This window comes from Lactuca virosa, chromosome 1 (assembly GCF_052849685.1).
Source record: "Lactuca virosa cultivar CGN04683 chromosome 1, Lactuca_virosa_CGN04683_v6, whole genome shotgun sequence".
In the NCBI taxonomy this organism is placed as follows: domain Eukaryota; kingdom Viridiplantae; phylum Streptophyta; class Magnoliopsida; order Asterales; family Asteraceae; genus Lactuca; species Lactuca virosa.
This window is the reverse complement of record NC_136426.1, coordinates 195,835,485-195,855,557: the sequence shown is the minus strand read 5'-3', so window position 1 is coordinate 195,855,557 and position 20,073 is coordinate 195,835,485. Positions and strand designations below refer to the sequence as shown.

General features: G+C 35.0%; 1 protein-coding gene across 1 annotated transcript; it reads right to left on the bottom strand.

Moving 5' to 3' along the window:
• Positions 1-17,713: 17,713 nt before the first annotated feature.
• LOC145108095 (3-oxoacyl-[acyl-carrier-protein] synthase I, chloroplastic-like) lies at positions 17,714-19,873 on the bottom strand. Its single transcript, XM_079045094.1, has 7 exons — positions 19,354-19,873; positions 18,851-19,282; positions 18,599-18,772; positions 18,399-18,512; positions 18,205-18,306; positions 18,059-18,125; positions 17,714-17,970 (listed from the first exon to the last, which is right to left on the bottom strand). Exons 1-7 carry the CDS (start codon positions 19,819-19,821, stop codon positions 17,903-17,905), a joined length of 1,425 nt encoding a protein of 474 aa, XP_078901220.1. The 5' UTR covers positions 19,822-19,873; the 3' UTR covers positions 17,714-17,902.
• Between the last annotated feature and the right edge of the window lie 200 nt (positions 19,874-20,073).

The following is a 20,073-nucleotide window of genomic DNA, read 5'->3' as shown; positions in this document are numbered from 1 at the left end:
AAAGAAGTATTACTGAAATCCAAAAGGAAGGGTGACATGTTCACTTTGGATATCAATCCGATAGTAGGGAAACCTGCTATATGTCTTCTTTCGAAACAACAACAGACTTAAGTTGGCTCTGGTATCGAAGACTTTCTCATCTTAATTTTCGAAACATCAATAAACTTGTGGTACAAGATTTGGTAAGAGGTTTACCTGTACTTAATTTTGACAATGATTCTTTATGTCCAGCTTTTGAAGTTGGCAAGCAACATAAACAAGGTCATCCAATAACAATAGATTCGAAAATTGTTGCACCTCTGGAGCTTTTACATATTGATTTGTGTGGTCCTTCGACTGTTTCAACTCTCAACAAGAAACGGTATATTTTAGTTATTGTCGATGACTTTTCCAGATTTACGTGGGTTTATTTTCTCAGGCTTAAATCCGAAGTTGCACAAATCATGATTGATTTTATCAAAAATATGGAAACGACATTGAAGAAGATTGTTCGAAAAATTAAGAGTGATCATGAAACTGAATTTAAGAACAATGTTTTTGATTCATTTTTGGAGGACAAAGGGATTTCACATAACTTTTCATCTCCATACACACCACAAAAAAATGGTGTTGTTGAACGAAGAAATAGGTCTCTATGCGAAGCGGCAAGGACTATGTTGGCATATGCGAATCTTCCACAATACCTTTGGGCTGAAGTAGTTTCAACTGCACGTTTTACTCAAAACAGATCCTTCATTCATCGTCGATTTAATATTATTCCATATGAAATTCTCAACAATCGAAAACCTAACGTCAAATTTTTCCATGTTTTCGGATGCAAGTGCTTCATTATGAATCTCAAGGATAATCTTACGAAATTTCAAGCAAAAGCAGATGAAGGGATTTTCTTGGGATATTCGCATAATTGAATAAAAGAACACGAAAAGTTGAAGAAACTTTTAATCTTACATTTGATGATTACTACATTAAACAAACAACAACTCAGTTTGAAAATCATCCAATTCTGAAAAACATACAAGATGAATCTGAATCCTCACAACCACTAGATATTGATTATGATTTAACTTTTGGAATTTCAGATTATGCTGTTGATGCTGAAATCAATGCAAGTGATAATCATATCTCTGAACTAACAAAGCATAATGATTCATCAACATCAAATTCTCCAGAAATTGGCGAAATGTCACACCCCAAAACCTAAAAACGGCGGAAACGTTCTGGGGTGGAGGACGTCATGTACAGTATCATAACAATGCAAGTAGTAAACAAGCAACAACATCATCCATTGCATTAATAATATAATTTCATACCAGTGTGTTCTGTCAAGTTTATAAAGACACCAAAACAATATACATCAAAAATTGAAGATGAGTCTTGAACAAACTCCATCTTCTCAAAACCTGGCTCCGGTACCTGTCTACTGGTGACCTGAGAATACAAGTTATTTTGAAAGAGTTTATCAGCTTTAAAGTTGGTGAGATCATAAGTATATTAGTGTCTATATTTGTATGATAGCATTTGTAAGATGTTTTGTAAGATATACTGTGTATGTTTGTAAAAGTTTTGTATTTTTTTGAACTCTCCTAGAAAACCCTATGTTTCCTACTAAAAGTAGCCTTCTACCAAGGCATCTAGTATCTGTTTGTGTGTTTCTTGTAAAAGTGTGTATTTTCCCAAATCCGACTATCATTAACCAAAATTATAGTTTTTACATTATTGTTTATTGTGTGATTATCACAAAGTAAAATGTAAAGGGAAAATGTTATAGTACTGTAATGTAGTATTAAGTAACTACTGATGTACTAACTACCTTAAGCCAAATGTATATTTTAAGGTAACATGTGATCGGCCTGTATCTTGCTACCGACTTAGCTGAAACACGACAATGTAAGATGCCGTAAAAATGACGTTTGGCACCCGTAGACTTGCAAGTCCCACTGTAGCGAGCAGCAAGGTGTAGGATAGTCAATCCAGTATAGATCTATACACAAACTCATACGCTTCCCAATTAAGGAGATTCTGATACAAAAACAGTCATGCCAGGTAGTGTCATGCCTTGTTTAATGGCTCACATAAATGTATTAATGTAAATGTTATGTGAATTGTGTGCTAGCTGTATTGTGTCTTCTTTCTCTGTCTAGCCTGTATGTTTCTTTCTCATCACTCTGTTTCATGTTTGTTTCTCATCACTCTGTTTTATGTTTGTTTCTCATCATAGTATGTATTGACTGATGTATGAACTGACTCAATGTATGTTTCATTGTTCTAGTAATAGTATCTTCCTAAACTACTCCCATAGTAGTTTACTAGCAATGTATGAACATGTTTGTATACCCTTGCTACCCAAGGGCATAGTACTGGGTGAAAGAAATAACCTTTTATATCTATATACATATACATAATATATAACTAGGATTCAAACGACCTTCGGACAACTAACCTTGATACCCTAAGTCCACAACCAAACAAGGAACAGGAAGCAAGGTAGGCTAGCAGTCGTAAGTCCTTTCTATCCTACTTATATAACTATATCTATATAGATACACAGAATATAAGTTAAAAGAGTTTAATAAAAGTATTTGACAAGTAAAAGAATTTTGTAAAGTAGTTTGAGATAAAACAGTTTGATAAACAGTTTGAAAAGTAAGAAAACCATTTGTTTGGTAGTTATTGATCACATGTGATTGATATAATAACTATAATTGTTCAACTTGTATTCCCCCCCCCCCAGAAAAGCATTTAAAAACATTTAAAAGGTTAATTAAGGAGGTATGAACTCACCTGTAGTGAGTAACTCGAATGAAAGATCGATATAGGATTGTTGGGTGTCAATTGGAGTCTTGAGCACAAACAATTCCTATTTAACATATAATCATACATATATGAATACATCCCACGAATATAACCACTAAAAGTGTTAGGGATACGCCTTAGGGACATAAAAACACTTAGAATTAAGTGTTACAATCATATATGATTGTATGAAAGGGTTATAAGGCTACACAAGAGAGTGCATGGCCAAAACACAAATTATATGTGTGTGTGCGGCCAGGTGTGCGGCCAGCATGTGTGTGCGGCCGTACACATGGTGTTCTTGGTGTTCTTGGTGTTCTTGGTGTTCTTGGTGTTCTTGGTGAAAGATGTTACCTTTTCGGATGATACTTGAGAGGATTTTCGGGTCCTAGCTTTGAAGAAGTGTAAGAAATGATCAAATTGACCAAAGGTAGTATATATAGGAGGGAGAGTGCGGCTGGAGGGGTGTGCGGTTGGCTGTGTGCGGCTGGCTGGCCGCACACTCTGGTGTGCGGCCGCACACACCTAGTTTGGTGTGTTTGGCCCGTTTTTGCGAAGCTACACACATTCTAACCCATCCTACGACACGTATCCTGATTATACTAAGCCTTAAGCACTCATATAGACTCAAAACATCATTATAAAATAGCAAAACGAGGCTAACTTTGATAGAAATGAAGAATGTAAGCTAGAAATTTCGGGTTGTCACACGAAAGTATGCAACACCATCCAGTGGAGGGGGAGCACTTGGATTCGAATTCATTAGATAACGAACAGCATTCTTTCGAGGGGGAGAAAGAAAGGATGAATGATGATGTTGAGGGGGAGCATTCAGAAAATATTAAAGATAATAATGATTTTAATGATGCTTGTTCAATTATAGGCTCAGAACACGATGATATATACGAAGATGCACCTTTGGAATTTGATCCAGCATATCCTCCAATGGAAAAATGGACAATAGATCATCCGAAGGATCAAGTAATTGGGAATCCACAAGAGGGAGTTTTAACAAGAGCTCAAATTCGTGCAAAGAATGAGGTATTGAATACTCATCAAGAATTTTGCATGTTCAATGTTTTCATCTCTAAAATTGAACCAAAAACAGTTAAGATTGCAATGGAACACTCAGATTGGGTTGTTGCAATGCAATCTGAATTGTCTGAATTCGAACGAAACAAGGTTTGGAGATTAATTCCTAAACCTAAAAATGTTTCGATTGTCGGGTTAAAATGGATTTACAAAAATAAAACCGACAAAGATGGAAATATTGTTCGAAACAAAGCCAGACTTGTTGTCAAAGGATATTCACAACAAGAAGGAATCGACTATGAAGAAACTTTTGCCCCTGTCGCAAGACTCGAGGCGGTTCGTATATTTCTGGCTTATGCAGCTCACAAGGACTTTGATGTTTATCAAATGGACATGAAGTGTGCATTTCTAAATGGAGAGCTTGAAGAAACAGTATACGTGGAACAACCCCCAGGTTTCATTAACGAAGAATTTCCAAATCATGTTTATATTTTAGATAAGGCAGTTTATGGTTTGAAACAAGCACCACGAGCATGGTATGCAACTCTAACCTCATTTTTGAAACAATCTAAATTTAAACAAGGATCCGTTGATCCCACATTATTTCGAAAGAAAGTGGGGAATCATCTAATGCTTGTTCAAATATATGTTGATGATATTATTTTTGGCTCAACTGACCCTGCTTTGTCTAGAGATTTCAAAGATTTGATGAAGAGTAAGTTCGAAATGAGCATGATGGGAAAAATCAATAATTTTCTTGGTTTGAATATTTGTCAAAACAGAGAAGGAATTTTTATCAATCAAGAAAAATATACGAAGAATCTGCTAGAAAAGTTTAGACTGACGAATAGCACGAAGTTACGAGTTCCAATGGCAACGGGCATCAAGCTAACACCGTCGTTAGATAAACCTGTTGTTGACATAACTTTATATAGAAGCATGATTGGTTCATTACTTTATCTCACAGCTAGTAGACCTGATATCATGTTTTCTGTGTGTAATTGTGCAAGGTATCAGTCTAATCCACGAGAACCACATCTCACTGCTGTGAAGAATATCTTTCGTTATCTTAAAGGAACAATTTCGTTAGGATTGTGGTATCCTTCGAACACTGGGTTCTTTGTACAAGCATATTCGGATGCTGACTTGGGTGGTTGTAATCTTGATCGAAAAAGCACAAGTGGTGGATGTCAATTTCTTGATGGCAAATTGGTAAGCTGGCAGTCAAAAAATCAAACATGCGTATCAATTTCAACAGTTGAAGCGTAATATGTGGCTGTTGCTGCTTGCACTTCGCCAATAATATGGATTCAAAGTCAATTGCGTGATTATGCAATAAATATGAAAAAGATTCCATTATATTGTGATTCTCAAAGTGCAATACGAATTTGTCATAATCCTGTGCAGCATTCGAAGACTAAACATATAGCTCTTCGTTATCATTTCATTAAAGATCACGTGGAGGATGGAAATATTGAAGTACATTTCGTGAAAACAACTGATCAGTTAGCTGATATATTCATGAAACCTTTAGATGAAAAATCCCTTGTGAGAATAATAGAAGGGCTTGGAATGATCGATGGAAATTCTGTTCCATGCGAAAAAGGAGAATGATGGTTGACAAGGAATGAATCAGAGGCGCTGAATAAAAGATAAAGCAAAGTCATTCAGCATTCAGCGGTTACTGTTCATAGTCAACGCTTCGACCCCTTCGAATTCGCACATTTATCACTTCTTTTAAGGGTTGATTCTGAGGTTACTGTTCATAGTCAACGCTTCGACCTCTTCGAATTCGTACATTTGTCAATAATAAAGGAATGACAAAATTTCGTGTGTTTGCAACAAGTACAGTATATTTTTTTTAATTTTCGAAAAATCCAAAAATCCAAAAAGGGTTTGTTTAGTTTTGTCATTTCATTTTCGAAAATTCAAAAATCCAAAAAGATTTTCGTTTGTTTTGTCTTTATTTTCGAAAAATCAAAAATCCAAAAAGATTTTCTTTTACTTTTGTCATTTACTTTTCGAAAATTTTAAAAATCCAAAAAGATTTTCTTTTTTTTTTTGTCATTTAATTTTCGAAAATTTCCAAAAATATAAAAAGATTTTCGTTTATTTTGTCTTTATTTTCGAAAAATTCAAAACAACAAAAATATTTTAATTCTTACTTCTTTTTAGTATTTTGTTGCAGATTATCATGACGATACAAAAAGGGATTATCTTTGCAGTACTAGGGTAAGGTACATTTTTCGTATGAATTGATAAATTTTTCATCTTTCGCACTAGTTAGGTTGTCCCTAGAAGCATGCTGCTGCATGTTGACCAAAGCCTCCATGACTCAATATGTGTGTATGAAAGCCTTAATGAAATTATTCATACGAAGATTTCTTCCCAATCAGGCTTATATTCATATTAGTCTCTGAGCTACCTTACTCTTCTCAAAATGAGTTAAGAGTTTACTGTTTGGTCCAAAAATAACAGAGGTACTTTCCGTGTCTTACATCAATCTTTTTCATCCATAAAATTCTTTCACGATCACATACAAAGACATATGTCCGAGAGGTCTCTGATCAAACCCATCGAGACTTAGATATATCAAAACCCTGTGTCAATTATCTGACATCATGAGACCGTGATGAAAGTGAAACCCAAAATCATTAACTTTTAAGGAATTGATGGGGAACTCAGTTCCAGATTTTCACGAAACTTTTATTTCTGTACCAAAATTCGAAACTCCAAATCATATTCATTTCGAATGAGTGGTCTTGATCAAACATTCGAAACCCACGATGTTTGTTACCCAACAAGATCCAACATATAAATTTTTTCTTGAATATGATTTCCGTGTGAGTTTCATTCGAATATCCTAGTCATATCAACATTTTTCAAAGCAAACTTGTCACTGACTACACTGGTCAAACAAGTAATTTCTGTTACAATTTTTCACCTTATGTTTAGGATAACATGTAACGAAATTTTTTAAACTACCCACGAAACATTATAAAAGAAGCCCTTCGATACTTATCAACAAGTGTTCGATTGTAATTCACGGGAACCCACACAAGCTATTGATCATTTCTCTTAATGATTAATGAAGTAATCTTTGCTCGGGATTTAATCTGCTTTTGTGTCAATGGTTTGACATCACAATATCCCATATTTTTCTTATATTTGTTTCACTTCTCTATTCTTTGGAACACAGCACTCACGAAATCCTTGAGGTTCTGAGTAATACCAACTCAGGCTGATGATTTCGAACTTCTGGCATATGACTTCGCTTTTCATCCCAAAAGTGAAAGAGCCTTGCTTCCATACGAAGGGTTCTAACCGTTACAATACTCTTGGTGATCACAAGACAGGCTGTTTTTAAATGACGTATGGTATTCTGTCCGGTTTTCAAGGTGATGTGACAACTACTTTTTGACGCATGGCTACTTTTCAGCAGTAATGGTCCGACTTTCAAGATGCCACGTCGGATTTCATTAAATACACATCCCGCTTCAAATTCAAACTTCAGGGTTACATATAAAAGGGGATTCAAGGGTTCATTGTCCATTTAAGCGATCAAAAAGCAAATTTCCCAAAATTCTCTGTTCATCATCTTCTTCAAACCCTAACAATGGCGACGTCTGCTCATGTTGATTCCCATACAACTGAAGATGCCTCTTCATTACCATTAATGAAGATTCAAGCAACAAACTACTACTTGGAGGGTGAAGTTTCTCTGTATCCGGAAGAATTAAAGATGCTCATAGTTGCTTTGAAGAACTCGGTTTTGGCTAAAGCAATGTTCAACTCTTTCTCTGTTCCATTGTCTTGGCTTTCTCAAGCAGGATCGACTGCAACATACAACAAAGCATCTGATACGATTACGTTTCATCTGGTGAACGATAAAAAGGTCAGGCTAACCAAGAAACTATTCTGTCCAATTCTTGATATTCCGAATTTGCCTCCATATGTTTCATGTACTTTTCCACAAATTGTTTACATGTTCAATGAGATGGGATATCAGCCACCATTGTCCAAGATTAGTGATTTTAAGAAATCTAGACTTCCACGAATCTGGAATTTCTTATTTGGAATTTTTCTAAGATGTTTGACTGGGCGATCCGTTGGTCTTGATAAAGGAAGGATGGAAGTTTATGCCATGGTTGCTGGCATATATTATGATATTCAAGTGGACTATTCTACTCAATTATGGAAGGAATTTCAAAAGCGAGTAGAATATACGAATGTTATTCATGGCATTTCGTGTGCAAGATATTGGAGCTTGATCTTGCAACATTTCTACAATAAGGAATGTGTTTTAGTACCTGATGATGAAGAAAGAGCAGTTTTTCAACCATACCACTATCCGAAGGATGTTACAGACAATGCTGATATTTTTCCATCAGTGGCTCGTATTCCCGATGCAATGCTTAAAAGAGTTGATCCTTCGAACTCTGTCTTGGTGGCATATTTGCAGACTATCGATACTACAATTGAAACTGGTGTATTATTGGATAGAGAAGATACGAAATCCAAGAAGACGAAGAAGACTGAAACTGAGTCAAAATCTTCGAAATCTCCCAAGAAGAAGGCTGAAACGGTTGAAGTATCTGTTGCTGAGACTCAAGTGGTTGAGTCCATTCTTGAGGAAACACAAGAAAATGTTATCATTCCTTCGAAGACTGGAATTTTTCGAAGAATTAAAATGAAGTCTTCCCTTAAATGCAAGTCTCCCACACAACAAATGATTCGAAAGCCTCAAATCAGTCATCAAGGCGTTTTAATTAGGGAAGTGCCAGCACCTGTTTCTCCTGTGTCAAAAAAACGAAGGGCTGAAGATATGGCAAAACGTTTGTCGAAGAAGAAGAAGAAGAAGACTCACAAACTTTTGATTTCTACTGAGTCAACTGAGGATGAAGTGAAAGAATTCCAGAAACTCCAGAGTTTAATCTTATCACAGAAACTTCTACTCCTGAGAAGAGAGTCGTCATACCACCCGAAGTTTCGATTGCCAAATCAGTTCCTGAGGAGGTTCGAACTTCAGGCATCCCTGCACACGTATCTGATACGGATGCACATGTCAATATGGGTGAAGGAGGTTCGAAGAATGAAGCTACAGGTCCATCTACTTCTGCTCTTCCTACTTCAACAATAGATTCACCTACATTCGAGCACATTATCAATCAACCCTTCACTTCTCTTTTTTCTTCTCAATCCACTGACACACCCAAACCAAGTTCACCTATTCAAGAAACTGTTTTTATGGATACAGAAACTGATAATGAGGGGTTTGGAGGAATGTTTGATGAATTGGAATTTCATGAAGACGAAGAACAGTTTCCAGATCACATGCTGATGACTATGAAGCAGTTCAAGATTTTAAATCAAAAGTTGAATTCTGTCATTCAATCCCAAGTAGATCTAGGGGTTGGTTCGTCTGTTTCAAGTCTTGAAGTTGATTCATTGCTGAAGGTATTTGAATCCAGAATCATCAGTCAAGTATCGGGGATGCTTAAAGATTCTGAATCTCGACTCTTGGAGAAAATTGATCATAATGATCAAAACAATGAAATTCGGATTAATTCTCAGAGTTCGAAGTTTACTGGTGACCTGAGAGAGTTGAAGAATGTTGCCAAGGAAAGACATGTTCTTCTTATTCAAGATGTGAAGAAAGTTCGAGAAGATGTTAACTTGCAAATTCATGAACTTCGTGAAGATATGAAAAGAGAAATAGCAACAGTTCAACATGACTATGCATCATTGCATCAAAAAGTTGATATCATTTGTGATGCAGTCACTAGGTTTGTTAAGTTATATGAAAATTTGAGTCCTCAAATTACTCAAATTTCAACATTCGAAAATGCAAGCTTTGAGGAGGTGCTTAAGTTGCTCAAGGAGTTAAAGGAGATTTCTGATAGGACAATGTCTTCTTCATTGATTACTCCTGAATGCTTATCTCAGAAGTTTGTACAATTCGAAGCCATTCTCAACAAACAACTTGCCCCTCTCTTTCGCATATCCAGCCTTCTTCCAACAACAAATGCCCCGCCTGTTTTCACAGGGGTGCAAGGGGGGGAAAGAAAAACTACAGAGTCGAAGGCTAGTGGTGAGGATGCGAAAGTTGTGGGAAAAGTCTTTTCTTCAAAAATCCCAACAACAAAGCCAGTAATAGTTTCGGCTGAGATGGTGACTTCAACAGTTGTAACAACATTACCCATTACAAAAACTTTTTCGAAAGGGATTGTAATTGGTAAATCTTCGGAGACTGGTGGAAGTGGTTCGATTCCAAAAGAAACAATTGATAATCCAACCAAGAAAGATAAAGGGAAATCAATTCTTGTGGAAAAGTCAAAAGAAGAAAAGAAGGTTGAAGCTGAAGCCGAAATAGAAAAGCTCAGAATAGTTCAAAGCATAATGGCTCAGCGTGCTAATGATCAGAAGGGAATGAATAAAGGGGATCCAACGAAACACTATTTGTTTACAAATACCGATGTATAGGAGAAACAATCAAGGCCAAGGTTGCATTCACTCACATGTATTCGTTTGAAAAGAAACCAAAACAAAGCTATTTGTTTACAAATACTGATGCAAGCCAGTTGGATTTCCCGATAAAAGAAATGATGTTTATCATGCCTCAGTTCAAGGCCGAAGGGAATTTTAAAGAGAAAGATGAAGGTACACACATGAAAATTCGTTTTCATGCTGTTCTTGGTAAAGCCCCTGAAGAAGTGTGGTCTTTAATCAAAATCAAGAAGGTGATAAGTATGAAAAGGGATGTAGTTTTCGAAAACACAGTCCAAAATTTTAAATATGTGGTTGTCAGGGCAGATGGAAAAATTTGCGAATTCACTGTTGCAGATTTTCCATCAATGAACTTGTATGATCTTATACAAGTTGCATTACTTTGGAGTTGCTCACATCAAAATTTTTATCGAAAATTACTATGAGTGTTTGGCACTTACTGATGTGGAGTTAGCTACGGCTAAAGGAATGGAAATAACAGCTCCAATGGCTCCTTCGAAGACACATACATAATTAAAGAAATATGCTGATGGTGAGATATGCCTGAAACCTTTTGGAATTGTCTTCGCAGGGAAAGACAAAGCTGGTAAGTCAAAGCGGTTTTTGTTCCAAGCGTGCGAAGTGGAAAGGTACTCAACTTCTCAATATACGAACCTAATTGTTCGTATGAATTATTCCAAGAAGAATAATGAAGGAGATAAGAAAGAGTTGAAAAAGATTATATCGTGGTATACGGAGATTCGAAGGGTGTTGTTGTATTCCATCACACATCTTACAAATTAAAGACTTCGACTATTATTACAAAGGGGGAGATTGTAAGGGTCGAAATGTTGTAATTAGTCGAAGTATGTTTTGTACTCTTCGAATATTTTGTAATGTATTTTACTAAGGCGCTTATGTTCGAAGCGTTAGTGTCAAAGCCTTAGTATATTTTTTGTACGCTTTCAGTTCCCTATATATAGGGTTATTTACTAGAGGTAGATAAGAACTTTTACAGACTTGTCTCTTTTACTCTGTAAAGAATTCGAAAGTGTAATAGAGCATAACAGATCATATTCACATTCTGTGTTCAAATCTCACATTCATACTTGAATTCATACTCTGATTAATTCATTACTCGATTCTTTGATTCATCAATAGGTACTCGTGCTGGGAATTCAGAAGATGGAGCATAATAGCTTCAAGTCTTGTTTTGTTATTTGCTTATGAATTCTATGTTTTGTGAACACACACATTGTAAACACTTTCTTTCAAATGAAATGGTTGTTCATTACTTGCTTACTATAATGCATATCTTGTGATACTAAACATGACGTCCTCCACCCCCGAACGTTTCCGCCGTTCCGGTTTTGGGGTGTGACAAATTATATTGTAAATTTTTACATTTGGGTTATTATGTTCACCTATACTACAAACTAAGAGGGTGTTTGATATGAAAAAAAGAGGGTGCTTATTGGTTATTGTTTATTCTCACCACAATAAGCTAAGTTTAAGTGTTTGGACAGGAATCCTTAAAAATCAGCTTAGTGAAAAAAACAAGAAAAAGCGATACATAATTTAATATTTAACTTTTCACATGTTCATATCATCTATAGACCCGCAAAAAAGATAACATATTTTATTTTAAACGTAGTTCAATATTTTTATATTTAATATAACATATTTATACATTTTCAATTCAAAATGAAACAAATAAAATGGAAATTTATCATTATCTTAACATTATTTATTAAACGAAACTAATCGCCATCCGCTGTAAAGGGTAATAGACGGAAATTGTTATTTGCTGCTCGTCTAGAGACAACTGATCGGCGAAAGGAACAACTCGTCGGAATGAAACAAATCGAAAGGAAACAAATTGACGACCACCGAAATGACACTAACTTTCGTTCGAAAACAAATCGCCATCGCTACATCGCGCGGGTACGCTACCAGTATATATATATATATATATATATATATATATATATATATATATATATATATATATATATATATATATATATATATATATATATATATATATATAATAGCACATAGATGTGTCTGGTCCGTAACAACCCCGAGTCCATAATGATTCCATATAACAACATGTAGGTGTGTCAGGTCCGTAACAACCTCCACGTCCATATCAACCTCGATTTCATAATGACACTGAACCCAGATCGACTCCATGTATACACCATACAATCATACCAACAATAGTCATACAGATACATGCATCCTACATATACAAATCAATGGGTTGACATTGGCGCCTTTGATCCACGAGTATGGTGAGAAGACTCGCTTGGATTACTTAACAGAAGCCCAACAACTACCTCAACATTAGAACAACCATCCCAAAGTTTCTAAAACAAAACCGAGACCAATCCTTAGTCAAATATTCAATTCTACACAAGTTTGACCAAAAGTCAAATTGGTCAAAAAAAATCAACAGTCAAAGTCCACAAGGTCAACGATCAGCTTATACAAATTTAACGTCATGTCGTGGCTATTCCTTGATCATGTTGTACGAATTCAACAAATGAACAATCACGATTATGAGCATCGTTATGTCGTGACACATCGTATGTCACGTCATGACTTCGGTCAGAAGGCCAAAACCTTCATTAAATGCTTAATCTCTTAAGACCAAGGCCCATAACCTCAGATCTGGTTCCTAAATAGCTTCATAATGGATAAAGTTTCCAAGTTTCTCCATTAGGATGGTCCAAACAACCAAGATCTAGTCTTTATGTCTCAAAGGGCCCACGAGTGCATCTTTCTCTGCTAAATCCCTTAAGTCCAAGTCTCCAACATTCAGATCTGAATCAACATGATGTTTAGATGGATAAAGTTTCCAACTGTATCCGTAATAATGTGTCAAGCTTTCAATATCTATACTTTAATACAACAAAATGGCCTAAATTACCAAAATAACTTACATGGCGGATAGGGAAGGAAAAATATCAAGAGTTTCCTAGTCCATGAGGTCCAAGAAAACATTCTAAACTGATCAAAAGGTGTTAAAGTCAGATCAAAACTTTATTCCCAACTCTTACTAAAAAATCATTATAATAGACTAAAAAACCAAAATACACTTAGATCCAAGATGAAATGAAATAAAGCTTGGAACTTTATAAGTTACAAAGGTCTAGAAGATAGATGAAAGTTAAGATCATCAATTTCGAAGGTTCAAGGATCAATCTTGCATGAGCATATTGCTTCAAAACCACCAAAAACTCCAAAAAGGATGAGAGAGGAGAAGGGATGATAAAATATTGAAAATGGAGGCTAGGGCTTCCACAAGGGGTTCTAGATATGATGGAGGCTAAGAAAATATCCTAAAACATGAATCCTTACCTTTAAATACCTTGAAAACCCTAAAAATTTGTGGGCTTGGGTTGCACAGTTCCCAAGTCGTGAGAATTACTTCTCACTTCGTGAGAACAGGCTCCTCACGTCGTGATAATTACTTCTCATCTCATGAGAACTGGCTCCTCACGTCGTGAGAATTACTTCTCACCTCATCAGCACGAGTTTTCACCAAATTCCATTCCAACTTCAAACAATCATAACGTCTTCGTTTAAGCTGTGTTTTAAGTGTTCTTTATATGCACGGAAAGGTATTGAGGAGCCCCACAACTCTATCGAATTACCTTTGACTTAACACACACCGAAATAAAATCCTTAATTCACGAAAGAAGTCTGAAGCATCACTTTTCTTATTTCACCGTTTGACTCCAAGACACAAACCAAAGGCTTAGATTACATAACCAATTTTATCAATATCCATAGGTTCTAAGCCCTATTAGCTTGAATCCGAAGGCATTTACTTGATCAATTTATTATCCGCAATCCCGAAATAAGAAACTTCTCGAAACAGGATGTTAGAACGGTTCTTGACTTTTGGGGGGAAACATTAGAGGTACTCTCCTTTGGTTACTCGTCTTATAAAAGGGAACAAGAGATCAATGAATCAAGGAAGACAAATTGGTTTTGTCTAAAGGTATGTATTTTCATCCTTCTCCTATAGCTTAAGAAGTCTGTTTTCAAAGTACATTTCTAATATTGTAAAACTTAGAATCCTAGGGTGCATGTACACTAAGGATAATATCGAATGCTTATGTTGCCATATATAGTGTATATTTGCATACACTACCCAATAACATGGTGTCATTGAACAAAACAAATGTTTAGAAGGCCCAAACCTAAAATTATATATGAGAAATTGATAATAGTTAACCCAATATAATAGGCTCCATTTCTCGACCATAACGTACATAACAAATACGCAAAAAGCAAATTTTTGCCATACATATTAAACTTAAATTGTTACCTAATGAAGATTGGGTATATATTAACAAAACAGATTAAAAATATACAAATATTTTCTTCTTGTGAAGGTTTATTTCTAACAAAATTATATTGACATAAAAGGGAAACTTTATATGAACAAAACATGTATTTAGTATATACAAAGCTTCATTACATGCTAGATGCCCTTTGGAGATGTAAGTCATACCAAGAACATAATTTTCTTAAAGATGATCATTAGTTTCTGCATTATTTAAGAACTTAATTACACCTTCCAATTAAAACTATGGAAATACTCAATTTGTAAATAACATTAATATTTACATTAGTACCAATACTAGATCAACAAAATATATAAGTTTTCGGATGATCACAATTCCAATATACCTCTTATTTTTAGTATAAGGTCTCTTGGTTTCCTTCATTTGCATATTTTTCTATAAAGGCTTCTTTTGTTTTTTGCAAATCCATCCCATGACTTAAAGGAAGCTGATCAACTGAGGCATATTTATAGATAATGAGATCCTTTCTCGGTTCATTCATTCTTGTACAACTAAAGAAGTTAAACCTAAAAGTTAATAAGAAAATTTGAGTTGATTTCAGTAATGTTAATGTGATATGCAAGTATACGTAAGGGGTGTGTGAAAATAAACAAGTTTTTTGCAAAAAAAAAAAAAAGAATAAGTATTTATAGATGTTTATCCAACTCTTTCTATAATGTCAACTAATAAGGTGTGGGGAAGACCGTGATTGGTCCTGTGTCGGCATATACAAGACATCCTATTATCGTTATAAAGTTGTAAAATCATGGGGTTTTTATCACGTTGTTTAAGAGTATGCATGGGAACATTAATGGGAAAAAAGAGGGGTAAATACACAGTAATTTTAAGAAACATGAGAGAAAGAAAACGTGATTTGATGCTTTATTCTTCCAACGATATAACAACGGCGATAAAGGATTTTGCAGACACCCTGGTTGTTTTTAGATCAGAAAAAGATATTTGAGACAATTTTTGAAAATATGATAAGTTGTATATGGGGAAGGTGAAATCCCAATTTGATTTGATGAGGGGAAATGATGATGGTAATTAACCATGTGTAAATATCTTCTGGTTGTAATGTTTCGTCAGGAAGTAAATTGTTATTTTGCTATTAAGACGAATGACAAAAAGTACATAATAGTCATAATAAAATAAATTAAAGATGCTTATAAGTCTATTATTGATGAGAATTAACAAAATAAGATATATACAACTCGAAAAACTCCATACAATAATATAGTGACATGTTTGATCTATAACAACAAGTTTTCATTGGTTATATATATATATATATATATATATATATATATATATATATATATATATATATATATATATATATATATAATGAAACACCAAACTAACACCTACTATTAAATACCACGTATGTCTCTTAATGAGATTTGAACCTATGACATTTCAACTAATAGAGTTACTCCTTACAGCTATGCCACAGGCCCTTTGGTTTACGGTTTATATATAGTCATCACAATTAAATGTCACCATAACTTAGCATCAATGATGAGACCTTTCCTCATGCACTGAATGAGAAAAAAACGTCATACAATGCCTATCGCTATTAGTTTTTCTCATCGGAAAAGCCCTTTTTGTACTAGTGGAAGGTGTTGATGAATCTTAATGTTTTGGTTGTATCACTTTGAACAATGTGTGTTAACATTTGTTATCCTTTTGATTTGTATTACACTTTGAACAATTTTTATTGAATATTAATAATCGTTTTGGTTTGCATTAGATATTTAAAAGGTTTTATGAATTTGAATGTTTGTTTATTATGAGTATATAATGCAAATTGTCTAGAATTGTTACAAATAAACAGGCATAAAATGGCAAAAAAAAAACAATTTCTAAAATAAAATAAAATAAACATCCAATGAGCTGTCACAACCGCATGTTGTCAGCATAGGTGTCACTTGTCACTGGAAAAATAATTTTTTACCTATACCGATGACATGTCGTCAGTATAAGTGTCACCGGAAAATCATTTTTGACTTGTACTGGCGATATGTCGTCGATAAACAATTTCCCGAAAATATCAGTTTTGACCTATCCAGCCGACATGTCCTCAGGATGGGAATTATATATATTTGTTTTTGGAAAATCAGTACCGACAGAATTTATGGAGACGACATGTCGGTGTAAGTCAAGGTTCTAAATAACGTTAGCTATGACTTGACGACCATGTCAATCCTCAGCTTTCACGATTCGTGGAAGGTCACGTTAACATATATATATATATATATATATATATATATATATATATATATATATATATATATATATATATATATATATTCTGCTATTATTCTTTTTTATATACTTATAGGAATTAAGATGAAATTTTGTTTAATCATCATGTCAAGTAATAGTCTTAGAGCCATAGTGCGTCATGAAGAACTTTTTAGAACCTTGTTAAAAGTAGATTCTATCCCGATAACATCTATCCATATGACTTTTTTGACTTGTAGCGACGAAGCAATATCAAAGATTATTTACTGACAACTTGTTGTCGGTATATGCTTCTTGACGGCATGTCGTCGGAATAAGGTTAAAAAAATCGGTAATAGAGGATCGAATTTGTGTAGTGTTTGAAAATTAAATGTCATTATTAAATTTTAATGATGAAAACTATTAAAAACACCATAAATAACAAAAAAAAGTTGAAGAATAAAGGAATTACGAGCCAAACAAACCAAAAAGGTTTGGAAAATATGAAGGTTTTTTTTTAAAAAAAGGTGAGTTTTTGTTGAAAAAAATATAATAAAAATTGTATAAAACCTCAACATTTAGGAAACATTCTAAAATGGCTAAATAAAAAAAATGAAAAAATATGATTGATTTTATAAGAATATATAAAATACAAATGAGGTTAAATTCATAAAAAATTCTACAAAGATTTTTTTTATTTTTTTTTATTTTATTATTATTTTTTTTGTAATGTATTTAGCGTTGTTAGTTAATTTCTAGTAGTGAGTCGTAAGATACTAACCCTTTTAAGTAATGGTAAACTTCAAGCAAGCACATGAGAATTTAACATGTCTAAGGAATAATAGAAAGTAAGTTTCGTGAGTTCTTTTGGTCATGTTTTGCGAAACTCGTAACATATAGACGCATTGAAAAACGATATGTGGTAATGATGCAATCTCATTATTGATAAGTTGATTAAATGCCTCAACGGGCATGTAGTTTCCAACACTTTCCAGATAAACATGTCAAGGTTTGAATGCAGAGAATGCTATTACGGAGTTGTGTCCACCAAAACCAAATGAACTTGAAATAGCTGCATACCAAAATTGGTTAAGTAAATAGGTGAACTTAAGTAAACACGTTATATATACAAACCATCGAGAAAGGGAACATCTACTCACCAACGTTGATTTCATGCTGTTGCTTTTTATTTGCAACAGTGTCGAACTCGACATCAGGTTCTGGGTTCTACAGTTTCAATGAGGACGTTAAGATCAAATTGAAACGATGAAATACAAACATGTAAAGGAATGCAAGTATCACATACAAATTGATTAATGGTGGGATGCAACCATCCTGTTTGAATAGCTTTGATTGTAGCAATGGCTTCTAGAGCTCCAGCTGCTCCCATACAGTGCCCAATCATAGACTGAATAAAAAAAATAAAACAAGATTACGTCAATATTGAGCTAGCTGATACTAATTAAAGAGACAAAATTGACTATGGGCGTCCTCATGCACCTTAGTGGCGTTCATTTTGATCCCTTCGGTGTTCTTAAACACATTCTTGAGTGCATTAACCTCTGCCAGATCTCCTTTCACTGTTGAAGTTGCATGTGCATTGATGTAATTTACCTACCCACAAGAAAGTACTGTATTAATACTAGGTAAATTCAAGATTTTTAAAAGGTAAGTTAATGAAGAAATTAAAAGTGAAGCACCTCCTCCACCGACACCCCAGCATCCACAAGGCAGCTTTGAATGCAAGATGAAAGACCGAGCCCATCAAATCTCGGATTAGTTATATGATAAGCGTCACAATTTATTGCACCTCCTAAGTATTCCGCAAGTATTGGAGCACCCCTTTTCATTGCATGGTCTAAACTCTCCATCACCTTCATACAAAGCAAATCAACATTCACGTATATATGAAGAATCAGTATATCAGATCACAAGATGGGTGGAGAAGTTACCAAGACACCAGCACCTTCGCCCATGACAAACCCATCTCTATCTTTGTCCCATGGTCTAGAAGCAGTTTGGGGATCATGGTTTCTTTGAGATAATGCATTACATGCAACAAAACCTCCCAATTGCACGGGAACAATGACAGCATCAACCCCACCAGCAATCATCAAATCAGCCTTCCCTTCACGGATATGATTAGCAGCAGCATAGAAGCAAAAGTTGGATGTCGCACAAGCAGCTGAGATGGAGTAGTTTGGTCCCATAAAGCCAAGATGAACAGCGAGCAAGGCTGAACCCATGTTTGATAGAGAATAAGGAACCAAAAATGGTGAAATTTTCTTATAACCACTCTCCATTAGAGACTCTAGACCTTCAAACAATACCGTAGCACCACCGAGTCCTGACCCAACAAGCACACCAGCACGTTCCTTATTGATCTACACGGATAATTACTATAACACATTAAATCCAAATTTTAGAAACATGAAAAATGGAAGGTTTTACGTACTTTAGACTGTTCATGGCTGCCAAGACCAGCATCTTCAAGTGCTTTTTTCCCAGCAACAATACAATACCGTTGACAATCGTCAAGTCTGCGCTCAGTTTTCCTATCAATATACTCATTTGACTCGAATCCACGAATCTGACCTCCGATTCGCGTTGGGAATGCTGAAGCATCAAATTTATCGATTAAACTGATTCCGCTCTTCCCTGCTAGAAGGCTGTCGTAGTATGTGCCCACGTCATTTCCAAACACGGAGACAAGACCCATACCTGTGATAACGACTCGCTTTTTTGCATCTTTCTCCCGTGTAGGGGCTGCGGCAGAGTTGTGGGAAGCTATTACATGGCGACGTGTTGCAGTGATGCGTGCTGGTGATTTGAAACTTATGAGTGACGAGCTTTTGCAGACCGGGAACACCGAGGGAACTGTTAAAAGGAAAATAGTTTTAGCTTCCATTATTGTGTACAGCATAATTTTTGAAGATCGTGAAACTATGGAATTGTTATATAGTGCTCGAGTGAAATCCGCTAATCAATCTCGTAATAATTTTAATAGTCAAAAAGTTTTTTTTATATAATATATTGCACAGAAAAATGCACAAGGGTCCATGCATTAAATTCATACCAATTCAATGGATTGACATAGGTAGGTACATTCAGGTCAATATGAAGTTATACACAATAATATTTGGCCATAAACAACACCCATTAATCCATTATTTTA

Bases quoted from the DNA above. Each gene is read 5' to 3' on its own strand.
- LOC145108095 (XM_079045094.1), bottom strand. From the start codon at position 19,821: ATGCTGTACACAATAATGGAAGCTAAAACTATTTTCCTTTTAACAGTT. The intron at 18,773-18,850 runs GTAACTTCTCCA...CTTTGTATGAAG, and splicing joins GCGAAGGTGCTGGTGTCTTG to GTGATGGAGAGTTTAGACCA. The intron at 18,126-18,204 runs GTATGTGATACT...TTGAAACTGTAG, and splicing joins ATCCCACCATTAATCAATTT to AACCCAGAACCTGATGTCGA.